We start from the raw sequence: 19750 nt of genomic DNA, 5'->3' as shown, positions 1-19750 counted from the left end.
GGGCGCTCTGGCGGTACTTTACGGTAATTATACCGTAAAATCCCGCCAGAGCGCCCCTACCTCCTCGACGCTTCAGGTGGGGAGGGGCGGATGGGCGAGTCTACTCGCCGCATTCTGTACTACATGAAAAAGTACTCACCCTACGAAAACTGTTCGTGCATCTCGTACACCGACCAAAGGTCAAGAGCCACGAGTCGTACAGACCCGTCAAAACTCAGGCTGTGTTTACATGAGAAATTTCAACCCGGGTCGAGTTCAGCCCGGGTTGAAAGTCTGTACGATAGACAAAAGAGGTGAGCGTTTACATGAAGACAGTTGACCTGGGTCAAATACTGATATGCCGCCAAAAGTCCACTTCTCCAGTCCTGTATGGTCACGTGAATCCGTTCGCGCGAAATTTGCATCTGCAGTGCCGTTCAAACCTGGCGCGAGATACGCACAGAAGTACGTTTGTACGATTTTCTTGACCTGGGTTGAAATCAACCCGGGGCGAAATTTCAACCCGGGTCAAGCGCAATGCGTCATGTAAACGCGCCATTCATTTTATGCACATGGCGGGTTGAAAGCTGACCCGGGTCGAACTCAACCCGGGTTGAAACGCCTCATGTAAACACCGCCTCAGGGTTTGTGCGATCCCTGGTCAAGAGGGTGCACCGGTGGGCACTGTTGCGTACATTTCCAACGGGGTCGAGCACGCGTCTGCAGTACAGTACGGCATCATAGACTGCGACAGAGATACGAGAAATCACGTCCCTGACAAGAAGTCAGGGACTGGCGGATATAGGAGAGACGGGGCGCTCTGGCGGGATTTTACGGTACAATGTATTTAGAGGGGGACATCCACGTACATACTAGTACTAGTAGCCATTTTCCCAGGGGAAAAGTGCGACGTAGTACTCTTCCCCGGGGGGTTAATGTACTGCAGATTGCCCCCCCCCGGGACAAATTCTGGGGGGGGGGATAACTCACTGTACAGTGTACTATGGCTACACCGGCAGTGCAGTGGTACATGCGTTATTGGAACCAGGGAGTAGTACAATACCGTATTGTACTACTCCCTGATTGGAACCGCGCGTTCCGATACGCGGATGCGGACTTCACGTCCGCGGCGGCTAAACCGGGCTCCAGTACGGTGTCGGCACTACGTGAAATGAAGGATGAATCAGGCTGTGTTCCCAGGTACTAGGTAGAGTCTACGAGAGTCGCAAGATCTTCGGACGGGATCCCGTAACAGCCGTGCGTGCGGGAGCCCTTCCATAATTCCAGGCCACGCAGTTGGAGCGCAATCTGGACCCGCCGATAATAGTGATTTTAGCTGACAGGATCGCTTTTTCCAAATATAGCCGGTACAACTCGTACGCGGTATATCATTACATCCGGTACCGGTACCGCGGTCACTTTATAAACGATACTCACTGTATACGAGTACTACAGACTACAGTCTACACACTAAACTCGTACATGTGAATGTCACGACTCATTTCCCCTGCTACAATGTAGTATTAAGAATTTAAGGGGTGTGTAGCTAGCAGACACAGCGGTCAGCCACCTACCGCCAGTCGACTGGTCATTTCTGTTTCGTTTTGGTCGAAATTGAAGTACACTTCGGTTGTTCTTGGAAGAAGTGACACAGCGAAGTCGGTGCTCATCTAATTCTCAGCGACGACCTTCCAGGGTGCTGAAGTTAGTTCTCGGTACGAAGAGAGCATTTTCCAATACACCGTGATCGCGAACTAAGCCCAGCCCCGCAGGCGACGGCGACAGGAGGTTTCCCATAGACGCAAGCATTCACCGGGACTATTCGTGTGACTCTGAAACCTGGCTTGCTGGTATCCCACTGAATTACTACAGTCTGTCCTGGTCAGACCAGAAACCGTTGAACAGTTCACATTGATGCTGTGTCAGGTCACTGAAGGCTTATATTATAATAATCTCTTGCTTGGTCTGCGTGACGTGAGCTAGAGGGACTTGGCTTGCCTCCAGACCAAGCCCAGCAGGACAGTCTGTGTTCAGTGAAGTTTCCAGACCCCAGTACCCAGTGCCCTGTTTCGTCTTCAACATGCTGTGTGGTACAGTGCTTGTGTGGGTGGCCGTGTGCGCCGTTCTACCGCATTGCGCGCAGTCCGTGTTTACGCAGTCGCAGAAAGACGCCATGCTGGGCGCGCACAACAACGCCAGGTCTATCGCCTCACCTACGCCCTGTACGCCACTACCAGCCATGACGTGGAACACTGTACTGGCCAACTTGGCACAGGCGTACGCTGACAGGTGTATTTACGAGCACAATGAAGATAGAATATCGGAAGCCAACGGAGCTTTCGGGTATGTGGGTGAAAACCTGTTCATCAGTACGAACACGCCCTCTGACCCTGCCGTCGTCAGTGTGACGTCATGGGATAAAGAGAAACATTACTACGACTACGACACTCTGGCGTGCGCACCTGGCAAGGTCTGCGGTCATTACACCCAGATTGTGTGGAACTCCAGTCAGCAGCTGGGCTGCGGGGCGAAACTGTGCGACGCCGCAAACACCAAAAGCTACCCATTCGACAAGAGTAAATTCTCCAAAGGTTACATTGTGGTGTGTAACTACGGACCGGGTGGCAACTATCGTGGTCAGAAGCCGTACAAGACATGTCCAACAGCTGTCGCTCCATCACTCTCATCCACCGCCCCTCCATCCACAGCCGTGAGCGCAACGAGTACAACAAACTCAACGGGAATCGATTTGTTGGGAGGCAGTGCAGCCGGGTTGCCAGTGCCGCATGCATGCTTCACCCACGCTGTCCTCCTGCTCATCACCATATGCCTAGTCAACTGGAGCATGTGATTGACAGGGTTCGACGTCTTTGTGCTGTTGCAGGCCACCTTGCCCAGCGTGGCAGTACAGTTTCCAGTGCCTTCGAACGTGCTTTCGGCCAAGCCTGTTTTCAAGAATTGTATTTTGAGCCATGCTACTCATTGAGATCCGATCGTGTAAGGCAACTCTGTACCTTGCTCCTGTTCGCATCCCAGTGCTAAGCGCTATATCGCAATCGGATTGCTTTGAGCAGGGCTGTAGTGTGAACACATGCCACGCTATTGTTGTGCATATAAATTCCGTTTGCCTTAATCTCTGTTTTCATGCTTTTTTCCATGTGAGCACCTATGCTACATGTACAAACGCAAATGGTTCGTGATCTTCGACGCATAGCCCGCGTCGTTAAATTTGCTTGCCTACCTTTCGTCAACTGATAGTTTTAAGTAACTTTTAACGAGTTGATTTGTGGTGGAAATGGAATCTACTAGCAATCTGTGCAGTGTTCACACGTACATACACCAAATAGACACATTCCAAGGCCAAAGGGCTGTCCACCTCAGCGCGATGTGTCTTCCTGTACGTGAAATATTAAATGCAGGATGAATCAGGCAGTGTTCCCAGGAAAACTTCACTGTGACCCGGACTGACACTGATACATGTATGCCGACAGTACAGTCGCCCATTTCTCTAGATCGGCATGGTCATTAAAAACATGTTTATCTACTCTTGGCAATACATGTACCAAGAGTACTGAACTCTTGGTACTGTAGTACCGTAAAGTCCGGAGCAAACGCCCACCCCATTTTTGCAAGATCTGCTGGCCTGTACGCGCTGAGACTTGAACTTTTGGCCTGACCCTACGGGTATGTTACGGGACGGACTTAAAAGTTCACTTCACACCGTAGCGAAAAATGACTACTGCACTGCTACGGTAAACTATGGCACAAAGCTAGACTAGAGCCGAGTAGAGGGTAGAGTTTGGAAGCTCATAGCTCGATAGAGACTTGGGCGTAGACTACGGCTCAACTGAAAGTGTCACAATCCACTCGAGCGGTGTCAAAGCAAGTTACTTTCGATCTGTAAACGTTCATGGATAACTTTCTTGCTCCTCTTCAGTCACCATGAATAACCTTTGCCTTGCCTTTGTCTGTGAAGTTCGCAGTTACCGCAGGTCGGAGCTGCACAGAGCCTATAATGTCCAGGGACAAATTTGTAGAATTCCGTCGGCAACCTGAAAACGAGAACGATTGTAATGCTCTTTCGGCTATGCAATCTGGAAGAGATTTTGCCTTCTTGCAACGTGAGATAGCATTTTCGGCGTGCAGGCGGTGCCATTCTACAGCACTGCATTTGAACTCCACGTCGAACTTGTGGCGTCTTGGCATGGCGAAAAAAACAATCGCTTCCAAGAACGACTGCGAAAGGATTGAATGCAGTTGGTCCCTTCTTGGCGAGGTTAGTGCATTTTTGTCTGCGGGAATTTGATTTTGAGCTACATATGTATACTATAGCGAACGTTCTTTTGCTTTAGTCTTTGCCGTAGGCAGTTCGTAGGCTTTTCATGTCTACTCGTACGAAATCGAACATTCTGTATACCATTCTTGTCCTCAGGACGACGTACCTGTGCCCTGCATTGCGAAAATAGTACAATCGAGCTGGGGTGGGCGTTTGCAGCGAAGTGGGCGTTTGCAGCGAAGTGGGCGTTTGCAGCGAAGTGGGCGTTTGCAGCGAAGTGGGCGTTTGCTCCGGACTTTACGGTACATGTTTTGTTTGTTTGTTTTCAAGGGCGCGTTTGGTTGGTACGAACTAGAACAGGATTCACCAGAACAGCGCGTTTGGTTGGGACTGCACCTGTTCTGGGTCGGCCAGAACAAGTTCTGCTTGCTCCGGCATCCAGGCCAGAGCAGACCGAGCAGTTTCACTTTTTCACAGTGAAACCTGGCGGGAACATCGATTTTGGTCCCAAATGATCACGTGCATACGCTTTTTTGGTTGGACTCGTTGTACCGTACACAGTGACCATGGTGACCCATACACATTTTGAAGAATGCACCAAGTTTGGCACATTTTTCCACAAAAATGTGCTCTGTTTCTGGAGTACCGTTTGGTTGGCATGAGGCCGCTCCATGTGCACCAGCTGTTCGATCCTGTTCTAGATCGTACCAACCAAACGCACCCTAAGTAAAAAAATTTTTATGTGTATAATAAAATGTAATGTAGAGCCGAAGGATTTAGTGCAATTACATACCAGTATAAAACCTAGGTCCCCCGAGGTTTTTATAACTGGTATGTAATTGCACTAAATCCTAAGGCTACTACATTTATTATACAAAATAAATAAAATTATATTATTTCAAATGGTGAACGGTACTATTCGGCCAAAAAAATGTAAAGAACTCTTCCTCTCCTCCATGCGCTCTCACAGCCGACTCACTGCTACCCTCGGTAGCCATTACACACACCAACCAAGGAAGGGTTGCAGGTAGATACTGAAATTCCTCCTGACAGCTGTTTCGCCTTCATAAGGCTCATCAGAGAAGGTGATATTGAATAGGATGATATCAGGTGGAGATGGTCAGATTTATACTACAAAACATGGGCGCAAGATTACGGGCAAAGTGTGAGAATGAGAAGTTACAATTCTGCAGCAACACAGTGCCAGGGGTTCCAAGAAAATGGCAGGTGAGTAATCCAATCACAAGCTGCTAACCTCTCCAGCAACACAGTGCCAGGGGTTCCAAGAAAATGGCAGGTGAGAAATCCGATCAAAAACTGCTAACATTAATTTTCTAACGGCTAGGTGATAGTTTTTAAAAGAGAGCATGTCTGAGAATACCAAAGTATGTGTGCAAGTGGATCTCTCCGATTTCGCTCAAAATTTGCAGGTAGGTTCCCTTTGGGGTGTGGATCGATTATGCAAAGCCCTTGAAAAAGTTTCTGAAGGGAACCTTGAAATTTGCATACCCCTCAAAAATGGCCGAAATATCACATTATTTATGGGTCTAGAAACGAGTCACGCCACAGCGTATACGAACAAGCTATGAACAAAACTCCATCAAGCCAACATTGCCTCACCTTAGAAGAGTTCCTGGAGCAGTACCGCTTAGCCACGCCAGCATCCCAGAAGACGAGGTCCATCACCCCCTGACGCCACAAATGATCGTCTTGAAAATAGCCAATTTACAAGCGCTGGCCAAACAGCCAGCTACGTCCTCAATTGGCCAGAACTATACACCGGCAGATAGTAGAACACCTCTTCTAGCGCTGAGGACATGTCCCCCATCTTCCTTTTGGGGTTTTCTTGAAATAAACTTTTTTGAATTTTTCCACTCGACCATGCTGAAATACGGCCAAAGTCATACCTGCGCAGGAAAGCTCGCTACTCCGCGACGTCTCCTCAGCAATTTCTACTCCAACACTACTCCCAAGGCCGCAGAACAAAGTGTAGTGTTGACTCTGACAAGGAAAAGCAGCGGTGATCACTTGTCACTCCAAACGACAAGCTTCTCCTTGCGCCACCAATAATTTTTTGTGCGACTGTTGATGCAAAAGTGCCTGAAGGCCTGAGCGCAGTTTTTGAATTTTATTGCAAGATGCACGGTGACGGGACCTGAGCAATCAGGTCCCGTCTCCTCCCATCCCTCGTCTCACGTTCCTGTTGTGTATTACGTTGGCTCGGTACTTCCGTACTGAAATAGGTCATGGTGTAATTAGCAGTTGTTCTTCTGGGTCTCGTTGATATTGAGGTAGGTATTTTTGTCGTCTCTGCCGGTGATGCAGACCGGACCGAAGTTCTTTCTCATTATCTCGCGAGCATCTCAAAGCCCGTAAAGAATTGCGAGCGAATAAGGACATCATCATAACCAGACCTGACAAAGGTCGTGCTACAGTCATTATGAACAAAGCTGACTATGTTGACAAAATGATTGTCATCCTTGCTGATACATCTAAATTCCAAGCAATTGGCCCAGTTGGACAGTTTGACAGAACCATGAAAGTAGAGGCAGAGCTAATCAATTACCTAAAGAAACTAAAAGCCGACAAGAGTATCTCTACACATGAATTTGACTTGATGAAGCCGGTCGGATCACTACGTCCTCGCCTTTATGGTTTACCAAAAATACATAAGCCTACATGTCCTGTCCGGCCAATCGTCTCCATGACAGCTTCGCCGCAGTATTCAATCTCTAAGTGGTTGTGTAGGTTGTTGAAAGTTGTTGAGGAGCACTACTGCCAACACACTGTTAAAGATAGTTTCGATTTCGTAGAGAAGCTACGGGTCCGACCTGTTCCAACTCACTCACATATGTGTTCGTTCGATGTAGTGAGTTTGTTCACAAACGTACCGCTGGAGGAGACAATTGATATTTGCGTGGATGTGTTGTACCGTGTTGACGAAGTTGACACTCCGTGGCTACCTGAATGTGCTTTTCGACGTTTGATGTTGTTAGTCACAACTGGCGTCGAGTTTTCGTTCAATGACGTGATGTATAAGCAGATAGATGGAGTAGCCATGGGCTCTCCGTTGGGTCCCGTGTTAGCTAATGTCTTTGTCGGTTACTGTGAGTGCAAGATTGATGCGTCTCTATGGCCGAGTCTCTATTTCCGTTTCGTTGATGACTCTTTCACATACTTTGATTCCATAGAAGACAGCGAGGTCTTTCTTGGTGCTCTCAACAACCTTCACCCTTCCCTCCGCTTCACATGTGAGCACGAGCAGTCAAGCAAGTTATCCTTCCTCGACGTACTTGTTGAGAAAACCGAATTTGGTAGCGTAACATCGGTGTATCGTAAACCGACATTCACCGGACAATACATTTCCTATGACTCGTACTGTTCATCTAATTATAAAGTCAACTTAGTAAAGAATCTCGTGGATCGCGCCAAACGGATCTGTTCGCCTTGTAAACTCAGTGGTGAGCTCGAATTTCTCCGTTCAGTTTTCACCAAAAACGGATACCCAGGCGACATGTTGGCAGAACTGTTGTCTACAGCCCCCACGCCGAAACATGAATTGATAGGGCCTGCTCGTTGTCCCGTCTTTTTGTGCTTACCATGGAAGGGCAAGAAGTCTGACAATGTGAGTCGTGAAGTTCGTGCGATCATCAAACAAACCTACTATGCGGTACACTTCATACCCGTCTACACAACGATGCGTTCGTTCACGGTGTTGAAGGACGTCCTACCAACCCATCATTTAAGTCATGTAATCTACAACTTTGAATGCCGGAATTGTGCTAGCCGGTATGTTGGTAGGACTGTTCAGCACCTGAGCGAACGCATCAAGCAACACACTCCTTTACACATTATCCCACGTAGCGCACAACTGGAGCGTCCCACGCGGGGAAGACCCCGTAAACAACCACTACCTCCGCCAACACAGGACCTAGCGTCCCACTCGGCAAGTCCACCATTGGCTCCCGTGGCCATGACCAAGTCACTCCCTCCACCAGCGGAGGTGGATGTGGCTTCGGCAACGCCACGTGTGTTGCATGCAGACACGTTTGCATCAGCATCGCTTGCTGCATCACCGGCAGAGACGACAAAAATACCTACCTCAATATCAACGAGACCCAGAAGAACAACTGCTAATTACACCATGACCTATTTCAGTACGGAAGTACCGAGCCAACGTAATACACAACAGGAACGTGAGACGAGGGATGGGAGGAGACGGGACCTGATTGCTCCGAGGCAGGACGTCGTTGAGGAGGATTCGGCCAGTGAGTCCAGTGATTCCGGTGAGTGTGAGAGCGAGAATGATTGTGTGAGTAAGAGTGGGTGCGAGCGTGTGTTTTCTAGTAGGAAGTCATCAGTGTATAAGCATCTTGCATCTCGTCCTGATTGTTGCAAGGTGTATTCTGATTCTTCTTTTTCTGTTTTGTGCCGTGCTCGTCATGGTTATAAGTTGCAGTTGAGTGTGTTAGAAGCTGTTTGTCAACGTATTCATAAGCCTGATCTGTGTGTCCAGAAGGACAGCATTATTCGTTTGAAATTGTTTTAGTGGCAGCTTGTTCTGTCGGTTTGGCTCTGGTTGGCCATGGTGTCATATCTTGTGTCACAGTATACTAGTAGTCCTTACAAGTTCGTTAATTGCTTTCGCAGTTTTTCCTGTTATTACCTTAGTGCTAGGATTATCATTTTCATAGGTGTTGTTTCTTCTCACTCCATTTCTCTTTATTAGTATCTTTCTGGATTGTTTTTCATTAGTACAACGTAGCTTCCTGAGGAGTGTTGTGCGAAAACTAGTTCGAAGTACAAATTTTTTGTTCATCATTTTTTTCCATATCACATTTTTTCTTTCTTCCACGTTCTTCACTGCCTTCGTATCCACTCGTTTTTTGAAAACAATAAAAGCCTTTGTGAAATGTCGGTTCAGCTCGTTCTGTTGATCGCAATTCTAAAACTATTGTCGCCTCGACGCCTATTTACATATTTCAGATTGAGGTACACACAAAATCAGATAGATTTGCTGAATGCTGTGCTGAGGAAACGTTTCTACTGCCGTAATGTCGCGTATAACGTTTCGTTTCTGACACGGTGTCTGAACACTGGTGTCTGTCCTTGTGGTGTTCAGAAACGCGTTCAGAAGACCAAGGCCTATCATTCCTTATCAATAGAGAGAGTATTTCTCAAAGATGATATTGCCAGGTCGCGTGACTCTTTGTCCAATGCCCGTGTCCAGTTTAAGTACTTATATGACCGTGCGCGTTCGTTTTTGTCTGCCCATGACTTCCTACGCTTCTCGCTGCTCTTATCTGAAAACGATGATAGACAACGCATTCGACTGATCGCTAAGTATGACAAGACTTTCACCTGGCTACGAAAGAAAAGATGTGGCCAGGTTACCTTCAATCCAAACAGCATCATCAACATGTCAGCCTTGGAATTGACTGATGTGCAAAAAGAACTCCTTTCCCGCGGAACAGACTTCGGAATTCCGCCTTCTTGTAATAACAAAGAAATCGTCATGACAGAATTTGAACTGTTTTACAGGAAACTATTATGCTTTTCGTCGATTTCCGAGGCTCAACAGTCGGTGTGCGCAGCTAAACTTAGAGCAGAGGCTGAAGAGCATTCCGAACAATTACCAGACCGAAGTTCTTTCTCATTATCTCGCGAGCATCTCAAAGCCCGTAAAGAATTGCGAGCGAATAAGGACATCATCATAACCAGACCTGACAAAGGTCGTGCTACAGTCATTATGAACAAAGCTGACTATGTTGACAAAATGATTGTCATCCTTGCTGATACATCTAAATTCCAAGCAATTGGCCCAGTTGGACAGTTTGACAGAACCATGAAAGTAGAGGCAGAGCTAATCAATTACCTAAAGAAACTAAAAGCCGACAAGAGTATCTCTACACATGAATTTGACTTGATGAAGCCGGTCGGATCACTACGTCCTCGCCTTTATGGTTTACCAAAAATACATAAGCCTACATGTCCTGTCCGGCCAATCGTCTCCATGACAGCTTCGCCGCAGTATTCAATCTCTAAGTGGTTGTGTAGGTTGTTGAAAGTTGTTGAGGAGCACTACTGCCAACACACTGTTAAAGATAGTTTCGATTTCGTAGAGAAGCTACGGGTCCGACCTGTTCCAACTCACTCACATATGTGTTCGTTCGATGTAGTGAGTTTGTTCACAAACGTACCGCTGGAGGAGACAATTGATATTTGCGCGGATGTGTTGTACCGTGTTGACGAAGTTGACACTCCGTGGCTACCTGAATGTGCTTTTCGACGTTTGATGTTGTTAGTCACAACTGGCGTCGAGTTTTCGTTCAATGACGTGATGTATAAGCAGATAGATGGAGTAGCCATGGGCTCTCCGTTGGGTCCCGTGTTAGCTAATGTCTTTGTCGGTTACTGTGAGTGCAAGATTGATGCGTCTCTATGGCCGAGTCTCTATTTCCGTTTCATTGATGACTCTTTCACATACTTTGATTCCATAGAAGACAGCGAGGTCTTTCTTGGTGCTCTCAACAACCTTCACCCTTCCCTCCGCTTCACATGTGAGCACGAGCAGTCAAGCAAGTTATCCTTCCTCGACGTACTTGTTGAGAAAACCGAATTTGGTAGCGTAACATCGGTGTATCGTAAACCGACATTCACCGGACAATACATTTCCTATGACTCGTACTGTTCATCTAATTATAAAGTCAACTTAGTAAAGAATCTCGTGGATCGCGCCAAACGGATCTGTTCGCCTTGTAAACTCAGTGGTGAGCTCGAATTTCTCCGTTCAGTTTTCACCAAAAACGGATACCCAGGCGACATGTTGGCAGAACTGTTGTCTACAGCCCCCACGCCGAAACATGAATTGATAGGGCCTGCTCGTTGTCCCGTCTTTTTGTGCTTACCATGGAAGGGCAAGAAGTCTGACAATGTGAGTCGTGAAGTTCGTGCGATCATCAAACAAACCTACTATGCGGTACACTTCATACCCGTCTACACAACGATGCGTTCGTTCACGGTGTTGAAGGACGTCCTACCAACCCATCATTTAAGTCATGTAATCTACAACTTTGAATGCCGGAATTGTGCTAGCCGGTATGTTGGTAGGACTGTTCAGCACCTGAGCGAACGCATCAAGCAACACACTCCTTTACACATTATCCCACGTAGCGCACAACTGGAGCGTCCCACGCGGGGAAGACCCCGTAAACAACCACTACCTCCGCCAACACAGGACCTAGCGTCCCACTCGGCAAGTCCACCATTGGCTCCCGTGGCCATGACCAAGTCACTCCCTCCACCAGCGGAGGTGGATGTGGCTTCGGCGACGCCACGTGTGTTGCATGCAGACACGTTTGCATCAGCATCGCTTGCTGCATCACCGGCAGAGACGACAAAAATACCTACCTCAATATCAACGAGACCCAGAAGAACAACTGCTAATTACACCATGACCTATTTCAGTACGGAAGTACCGAGCCAACGTAATACACAACAGGAACGTGAGACGAGGGATGGGAGGAGACGGGACCTGATTGCTCCGAGGCAGGACGTCGTTGAGGAGGATTCGGCCAGTGAGTCCAGTGATTCCGGTGAGTGTGAGAGCGAGAATGATTGTGTGAGTAAGAGTGGGTGCGAGCGTGTGTTTTCTAGTAGGAAGTCATCAGTGTATAAGCATCTTGCATCTCGTCCTGATTGTTGCAAGGTGTATTCTGATTCTTCTTTTTCTGTTTTGTGCCGTGCTCGTCATGGTTATAAGTTGCAGTTGAGTGTGTTAGAAGCTGTTTGTCAACGTATTCATAAGCCTGATCTGTGTGTCCAGAAGGACAGCATTATTCGTTTGAAATTGTTTTAGTGGCAGCTTGTTCTGTCGGTTTGGCTCTGGTTGGCCATGGTGTCATATCTTGTGTCACAGTATACTAGTAGTCCTTACAAGTTCGTTAATTGCTTTCGCAGTTTTTCCTGTTATTACCTTAGTGCTAGGATTATCATTTTCATAGGTGTTGTTTCTTCTCACTCCATTTCTCTTTATTAGTATCTTTCTGGATTGTTTTTCATTAGTACAACGTAGCTTCCTGAGGAGTGTTGTGCGAAAACTAGTTCGAAGTACAAATTTTTTGTTCATCATTTTTTTCCATATCACATTTTTTCTTTCTTCCACGTTCTTCACTGCCTTCGTATCCACTCGTTTTTTGAAAACAATAAAAGCCTTTGTGAAATGTCGGTTCAGCTCGTTCTGTTGATCGCAATTCTAAAACTATTGTCGCCTCGACGCCTATTTAAATAATAATAATAATAATTTTTTAAAACGAAGGTAAGTTATGGGTCGCAAATATCCACGCAAACACACATCCAGTCATAATAAGGCACTAGTCATAAGTATCCGAACGTTTTCGGTCCCTTCTCATCAAGGATTATACAGGGAATGGCTCAAGCTGGAAAGACTAAAACTTTTATAGCGTAAAGATAATTAGATAACAACACTCGTGTGTTTTCCACCTTGTCACGAGTGTTGTTATCTAATTATCTTTACGCTATAAAAGTTTTAGTCTTTCCAGCTTGAGCCATTCCCTGTATAATCCTTGATGAGAAGGGACCGAAAACGTTCGGATACTTATGACAAGTGCCTTATTATGACTGGATGTGTGTTTGCGTGGATATTTGCGACCCATAACTTACCTTCGTTTTAAAGTATTATCCGCCTCCGACCTCTTTTAAGAAATAATAATAATAATAATATTAAGCGTGGCTCAATGGCTCGTCCGCTCAGAAAATTGAACGTTTTGTTCATTGTAATACTTATTTCAATAATGGATGGAAATGGGGGCCAGGGGGCCCGGAGAAAGCGCTGGTCCGAGGAAGAATTGAGAGTGTTGGCTGAGTGCTACGCAATTGCGACGCCTGGAGGTGTCCAGTCTCGTGGGTACATGAGACGGATGCACGATGCTTGGTGTGGCAGGGGCCTGGAGAGACAGGTAAGCGAGGTGAATTTGGCCAACCAGTTGCGAGAAATTCGGAAGAGCGGACGACTCTCCTCCGCCGATGTCGAGGCCATTCGTCAGCAGTGCACGGCAGAAGAACCAGCAAGGACGGAGACCAGTCCAGAGGCGTCTCGGGATCGCGGCGCTATGTGAGGAAGCCATGGTGACTGGAGCGCTAGGTGACCGTGGCCTGGCGGGGTGCAGTGGTGGTGCCGGTGCTTCTACTAATAGTACTACTACTACTAGTACTGGTACTACAGCTCGTACAGTTGCTGCTGCTGCTGACATGACACCGCGTGGCCAGGCTGTGTGCGCTTGTGCATGTGGAAGCAGTTCACCCCACGGTACGTGTACATGTGAGTTACCTAGTAGTACTAGTGATGACAGTGATGACAGTGATGATGTGGCGTGTGGTGTTGAACCCAATCTACCGACTGTAGAAAACGCCACCAACACTGATGCTGATCAGTACAACCTGGAAGATGAGCTGCTGCCCAAGGAGATTAGTGATGTAACGGAGGAGTTGGAGAAGAGGTATCGTGCAGAGGTCGTGGCCGACATGGCACAGCGACAATGCCTCCCTAATCCAACAAAAAAGCATGTACAAAATCAATTATTATACAGTGTAACCGCCATGGTCAACTCTCAGCTCAAGCTTGTGTGCCGCCGGCTATTTCCTGATGGTGAGGCGTCGCTCCATGAGATCAATTGCCTCGTGTATGCTGGTGCTTGCATTTGCATATCGACTATCCAAGGCAGTCAGAATCATCCGACTGGCAATGCCAAGCAAAACGGAAGTGACAAGGACCTTCCGCCGCAGTGGCAGATCCGATTGACAAAGGAAATCGATCAACTCCGCTCGGATGTTTCCCGACTCACCAGCATGCTACGATATCCATCGGAGAAACATCGTGACTTCTGGAGGAGATATGAAGTTGAAGTCGGAAACACAGACGAGTTGGAAATGAAGCTACAGGGAAAGAAAGATCGACTTCTTGCGCTAGCAGCCAGGATGCGTCGATACCGAGAAAATGAAAAGGCCAAAAAAGCCAACAACATGTTCCAAATGAATGAGCGTGCTTTCTACCGGACGCTTCGGGAGCCTGCACACTCTGTTAGTGGTGCTTCAAATCGATTGGAGACGCCGCAATTTCCAGAGGCGGGTGAAGCCACCGAATTCTGGAGTGATCTTTTGTCTACACCTGCGCCGTTCACCGCTGGTGAGTGGTATGTAAGGCAAGCAGAATATTATGAAGAACACGTCCCTGTGCAGAGTAGCGCAGTTATCACCCAGGACATCCTGGCTGACTGCCTGCGCAAACTAGCCTTGTGGAGGGCTCCGGGCCATGACAAGTTGCATGGGTACTGGTGGAAGAGGCTGACAAGCCTGCATTCTTACCTTCGGAGAGCCTTCCAGAGGGTGATAGATGGCCACAGTGACATTCCGGGATGGCTGACGTCTGGCGCTACTACTCTCCTTTCGAAGCCTTCTCCACCTTCGGCAATGCCCAAAGATTATAGACCAATTACGTGTCTTCCGATACAGTACAAGCTCTTTACCGCCGCCATATTGAAGATTATGTGGCAGCACATCAATCAACATGAAATACTTGCAACGGAGCAGCGCGGTTGTGCAGCAGCTGGTCTTGGTTGCAAGGAGCACCTGATGGTGGATAAGATGATTCTGGAGGATGCCCATACGAAAGGGCGAAATTTGGTCATGGCATACCTGGACTTCAAAAAGGCGTTTGATAGTGTGTCGCATGAATGGATTCTACATGCTTTGACGATGTATCGATTCCACCCGTCTTTGGTCACAACTATTGCTCGTAGCATGCAGAACTGGAGAACGACAATGCACATATGCGACCAGGGAAGATGCAGGGTCACTACCGGTAACATTTCTATAAGAAGAGGCATATTTCAAGGTGACACATTATCCCCGTTACTGTTTTGCCTGGCGCTAAACCCAACCAGTTTTGAGCTCAACCGATTGCCTTTGGGATACAGAGTCAGCTGCAGAGACGCCGAGTTGACTATCAATCACTCTTGGTACATGGACGACATTACACTCTACGGGAAAACTACAAAGGATGTGACTACCCTCGTGTCTACCGTGTGTGGCGTTGGTGATGACATCGGCATGAATCTCAACCCGGCCAAGTGTGCCGTGCTGCACGTCAGGAGAGGAAAACCAGATGAAGGATGCTCTATCCAGGTTGGCGATGAGACCATTGCAGAGTCGCTACGACTCAATGAAACATACAAGTACCTTGGAGTAGTGCAAGCAGCCATGATACCTCACCCGCAGCTCAAGACGCAACTCACTGCAGAATACAAAAAGAGATTGTATTTGCTTCTTAACAGTGGATTGAATGCGCGAAACATGATCAAGGCCATCAATACGTATGCTCTGCCGGTTATGACATATAGTTATGGAATCGTAAATTGGACCGAGGCTGAAATCAAGACCACAGATCGAGCGACAAGATCAGCCTTGCCTGCGTCTGGATTTCACCACCCCAAAGCCTCAGTCAACAGGCTCTACATGAAGAGGGGAGATGGAGGCCGGGCTTGGTCTCTTGTGAGGATATGCACGGCCGGAGCATGTGTGGCCTGGCCCGCTACATGAGTACCAGCCCAATAGACAGAATAAGCCTGCTTTATCAGTATCATCAACAAAAACCTACAACAAAAAGCCACTCAATAACTGCAAAGGCCGCTAAGTTCCTGTCGAGTTTGGATCTGCCAGCAGCTGGACCAGCTTTACCCAATAAGCATACCATTAAACAAGCGTGCGCTGAGAGAAAATCCAAAACACTTTCCACTATGCCGCTGCATGGGAGATATTGGAGCCGATTGGAGGAGAATCGCCTAGACAAGGAGCTTACCTTCATGTGGTTGAAATCAAGGACACTGAAACCTTCAACTGAAGGCATGATTATGGCAGCACAAGACCAATCCCTCAAAATGAAAAATTACCAATACGCCATAATGAAGTCAATTGCTCGAACTGATGCCAATTGCAGGCTTTGCCAGGGCAGCTTAGAAACAATTGACCACATTGTCAGTGCCTGCCCAGTTCTTGCTCGGACCAGTTACATTGAACGACATAACCGGATAGTAAAGTATGTGCACTTCGAAATGTGTAGAGCACGAGATCTACCTACTGGTGCTTCACGATTCGACCACCAGCTCAAGGCATTGGTCAAGAGTGATCGGTATCGCCTCTATTGGGAGTATTCGGTCCCAACTGACCTGAAACTATCAGCAAACAGGCCCGATCTGCTCCTTGTTGATGACAAGGAGCGCATCGCCTACATTATAGACATCAGCGTTCCTGGTGAGAACAACATCAATACGAAAATGGCTGAAAAGCGCTCGAAATATTATGATTTGAAGCGGGAGATTTCCAGGATTTGGTCCCTCGCCCAGGTTGACGTGGTCCCTGTGGTTGTCGGTGCCCTGGGAGGCTTGGTGGGGGAGACTCCTTGTTATGGAGGATCACGAGATCCGCCGAATCCGCTATCGGCAATCCACAACAACAAGGCCTCGGAGTGATGGAGAACGCCCCTTCTATTCAGTTTCGAACTGCCTATAATGCCCCTGTAGACACTCATACAACACACGCCTTTCGATAGGTGTTGTTCTTCGATCTTTTCACACAAGTACAAGAAATAAACGTAACACCGACTCTAGCAACAACTGCAAGAAAACTGAATGCTTCATCGCATCATCATCTGATGGAATAATGGGAGCGCAGCGATTCTTATGGTAGGTTGAAAGCACACAGCCAGCACATCAGGAGCCAAACACAGACGAAAGGAAACAATTGGAATAAACAATACAGTGAACAATTCCGCTGCACGGTTAACAAAGAATAACCGCAGATAACCGCTCAGACAATCACCGGGTGGTCACCGTCTGAGGCATGTCAATGCACAAAGGTAAAAACGGCCAATATTGCAGAAGTATTCAATATGGCAGGAAACTACTAACCAACTCTCCGTCCGTGTCCAAACACCTACATTTAGAAGCTACATGGAATACTGTGGCTGTGCTATTATTAGAATACATACTGGATGACAATGCACAACAGAAACTAGCAGTGTCCTCCTGAACACTCCTAAATGCCTTCGGACTGTGCAGGGAGGAAACCTGGCTATTGTGCAGCAGGAGGCTATCCAAGGTTCGATCAAAATACTAAAAACTATCCTTAAACATGTAGATGCACCTCTGCTGCGTTTGCATGTTCAATAGCTAAGAGACTTGAATAACGACTGATAAAGACTGATATTTCCTTTGTTACTCTCTTCATTGGTTGATGTACTTTGCCTTTCGCTGCAAATTCTTTATTATTGTTTTGATGTTGGAGTTCGGATTGAGTTTCTTTCTTTCCTTTCTTCCTCTTCCTTCAACTATTTCTTGTCCCTTTGGTTTTTATTTTTTTATTTTTTATTTTTTCACTTTCTTTTTGCTGTCCCACCCATGGAAATATTTCCCGGTGGGTCTGGCTTATCGCCTTCGAAAGAAGTGAATAAGGGAGACATAATAATTATCGACACACTCACTGAAGTAAGGCTCCACTGGCGCACAGTTGTAATTATTTCTAATGGTGAACGGTACTATTCGGCCAATAAAATGTAAAGAACTCTTCCTCTCCTCCATGCGCTCTCACAGCCGACTCACTGCTACCCTCGGTAGCCATTACACACACCAACCAAGGAAGGGTTGGAGGTAGATACTGAAATTCCTCCTGACAGCTGTTTCGCCTTCATAAGGCTCATCAGAGAAGGTGATATTGAATAGGATCACCTAGCCGTTAGAAAATTAATGTTAGCAGCTTGTGATTGGATTTCTCACCTGCCGTTTTCTTGGAACCCCTGGCACTGTGTTGCTGGAGAGGTTAGCAGCTTGTGATTGGATTTCTCACCTGCCATTTTCTTGGAACCCCTGGCACTGTGTTGCTGGAGAGGTTAGCAGCTTGTGATTGGATTACTCACCTGCCATTTTCTTGGAACCCCTGGCACTGTGTTGCTGCAGAATTGTAACTTCTCATTCTCACACTTTGCCCGTAATCTTGCGCCCATGTTTTGTAGTATAAATCTGACCATCTCCACCTGATATCATCCTATTCAATATCACCTTCTCTGATGAGCCTTACGAAGGCGAAACAGCTGTCAGGAGGAATTTCAGTATCTACCTGCAACCCTTCCTTGGTTGGTGTGTGTAATGGCTACCGAGGGTAGCAGTGAGTTGGCTGTGAGAGCGCATGGAGGAGAGGAAGAGTCTTTTTAAATAAAATAATACTAATAATAATTTTAGCAATGAAAAATATCAAATGTGCACTCATAACCATGTATAAACAATTAAAATGAAACAATTCCAGAACGTTTTCGTGTGACCATCATCAGTGGAACATCGTCACATAGTAAGAATCACTAAAACAACCAGTTATATAGCTAGAGTAACATGAAAAGAAGCGTGAGAATGCAGCACAGCTAGCGGTAATGCATAACGCGTGTAGTGTGAACCTTTGCAGTGTATCTGAGAATGGTAGCAGTAGATGAATGTGGCAGCTGTGAGTGCATGTGGACAAAAACTGGTGAGTGCGTATTATTTAAAAAGTGTGAGTGCTACAACATTTTCTTCTTTTCATATTACTCTAGCTATATAACTGGTTGTTTTAGTGATTCTTACTATGTGACGATGTTCCACTGATAATGGTCACACGAAAACGTTCTGGAATTGTTTCATTTTAATTGTTTATACATGGTTATGAGTGCACATTTGATATTTTTCATTGCTATTTTAGGCCACACGTTTTTATTTCTATGTTTCTCGTCACCTAAAAATCTAAAAACGTATGCGAGAGGTGGAAAAAAATAAAAAATGACCGAAAAATATAAAAAAGTTTATTAGACCTTTGTTCACACTAAAATCCACCAATACACCATGCAAAATAGCATCCATAGTTAGCAACTAGTATGTGGTAGGCACTTTTGTCACAATCTGTGCATGTGCAGCTAGATTTCGCACAAAAAATGCCGACCTCGCATCATGTGTCGCGCTGGCCAGGCCACATTAGGGAGGTTTCGCTCTACGTAATTACGTATGAAAATCCGTATGTCGTACACGCCGGGGAGCGAGGGCAACTTTCATACGTAAAACTCTCTACGGATATCCATAGGAAAGCTGTTTCCTACGTTGGGGTCTCCGTAGGACTTTTTGAAATATTTTTCACATTTTCAGGGTTTATCCATGGCAAAGTTCAAGCCGCGCGAAATACAAGGTACACACACCGTACACCACGTGCAAAATACGATGGAAAACGCGGTTTCGGTTCGTGGTGCATGCGGTGGGCGCATGCAGCCAACGCGTCTCCAAAGCAACAAGGCATGTTTAGCAGTCGTGGAGAAATCACGTAGAGCGAAACCCAACAGCTCTGATTTTTACGTATGAAAATTACGTGCAGTTCCTACGTTATTTTCATACGTAATTCCGTAGAGCG

At 46.7% G+C, this 19750-nt stretch overlaps 1 protein-coding gene across 1 annotated transcript; it reads left to right on the top strand.

The window, feature by feature from the left end:
- The first annotated feature begins 2059 nt into the window (after positions 1-2059).
- Positions 2060-2830, top strand: LOC135821830 (uncharacterized). Its single transcript, XM_065334826.1, has one exon. It carries the CDS (start codon positions 2060-2062, stop codon positions 2828-2830), a length of 771 nt encoding a protein of 256 aa, XP_065190898.1.
- Positions 2831-19750: the final 16920 nt, after the last annotated feature.

Source organism: Sycon ciliatum, chromosome 7, assembly GCF_964019385.1.
Source record: "Sycon ciliatum chromosome 7, ocSycCili1.1, whole genome shotgun sequence".
NCBI lineage: Eukaryota > Metazoa > Porifera > Calcarea > Leucosolenida > Sycettidae > Sycon > Sycon ciliatum.
This window is presented reverse-complemented; position numbering and strand designations above follow the sequence as displayed.

Bases quoted from the DNA above. Each gene is read 5' to 3' on its own strand.
- LOC135821830 (XM_065334826.1), top strand. From the start codon at position 2,060: ATGCTGTGTGGTACAGTGCTTGTGTGGGTGGCCGTGTGCGCCGTTCTA.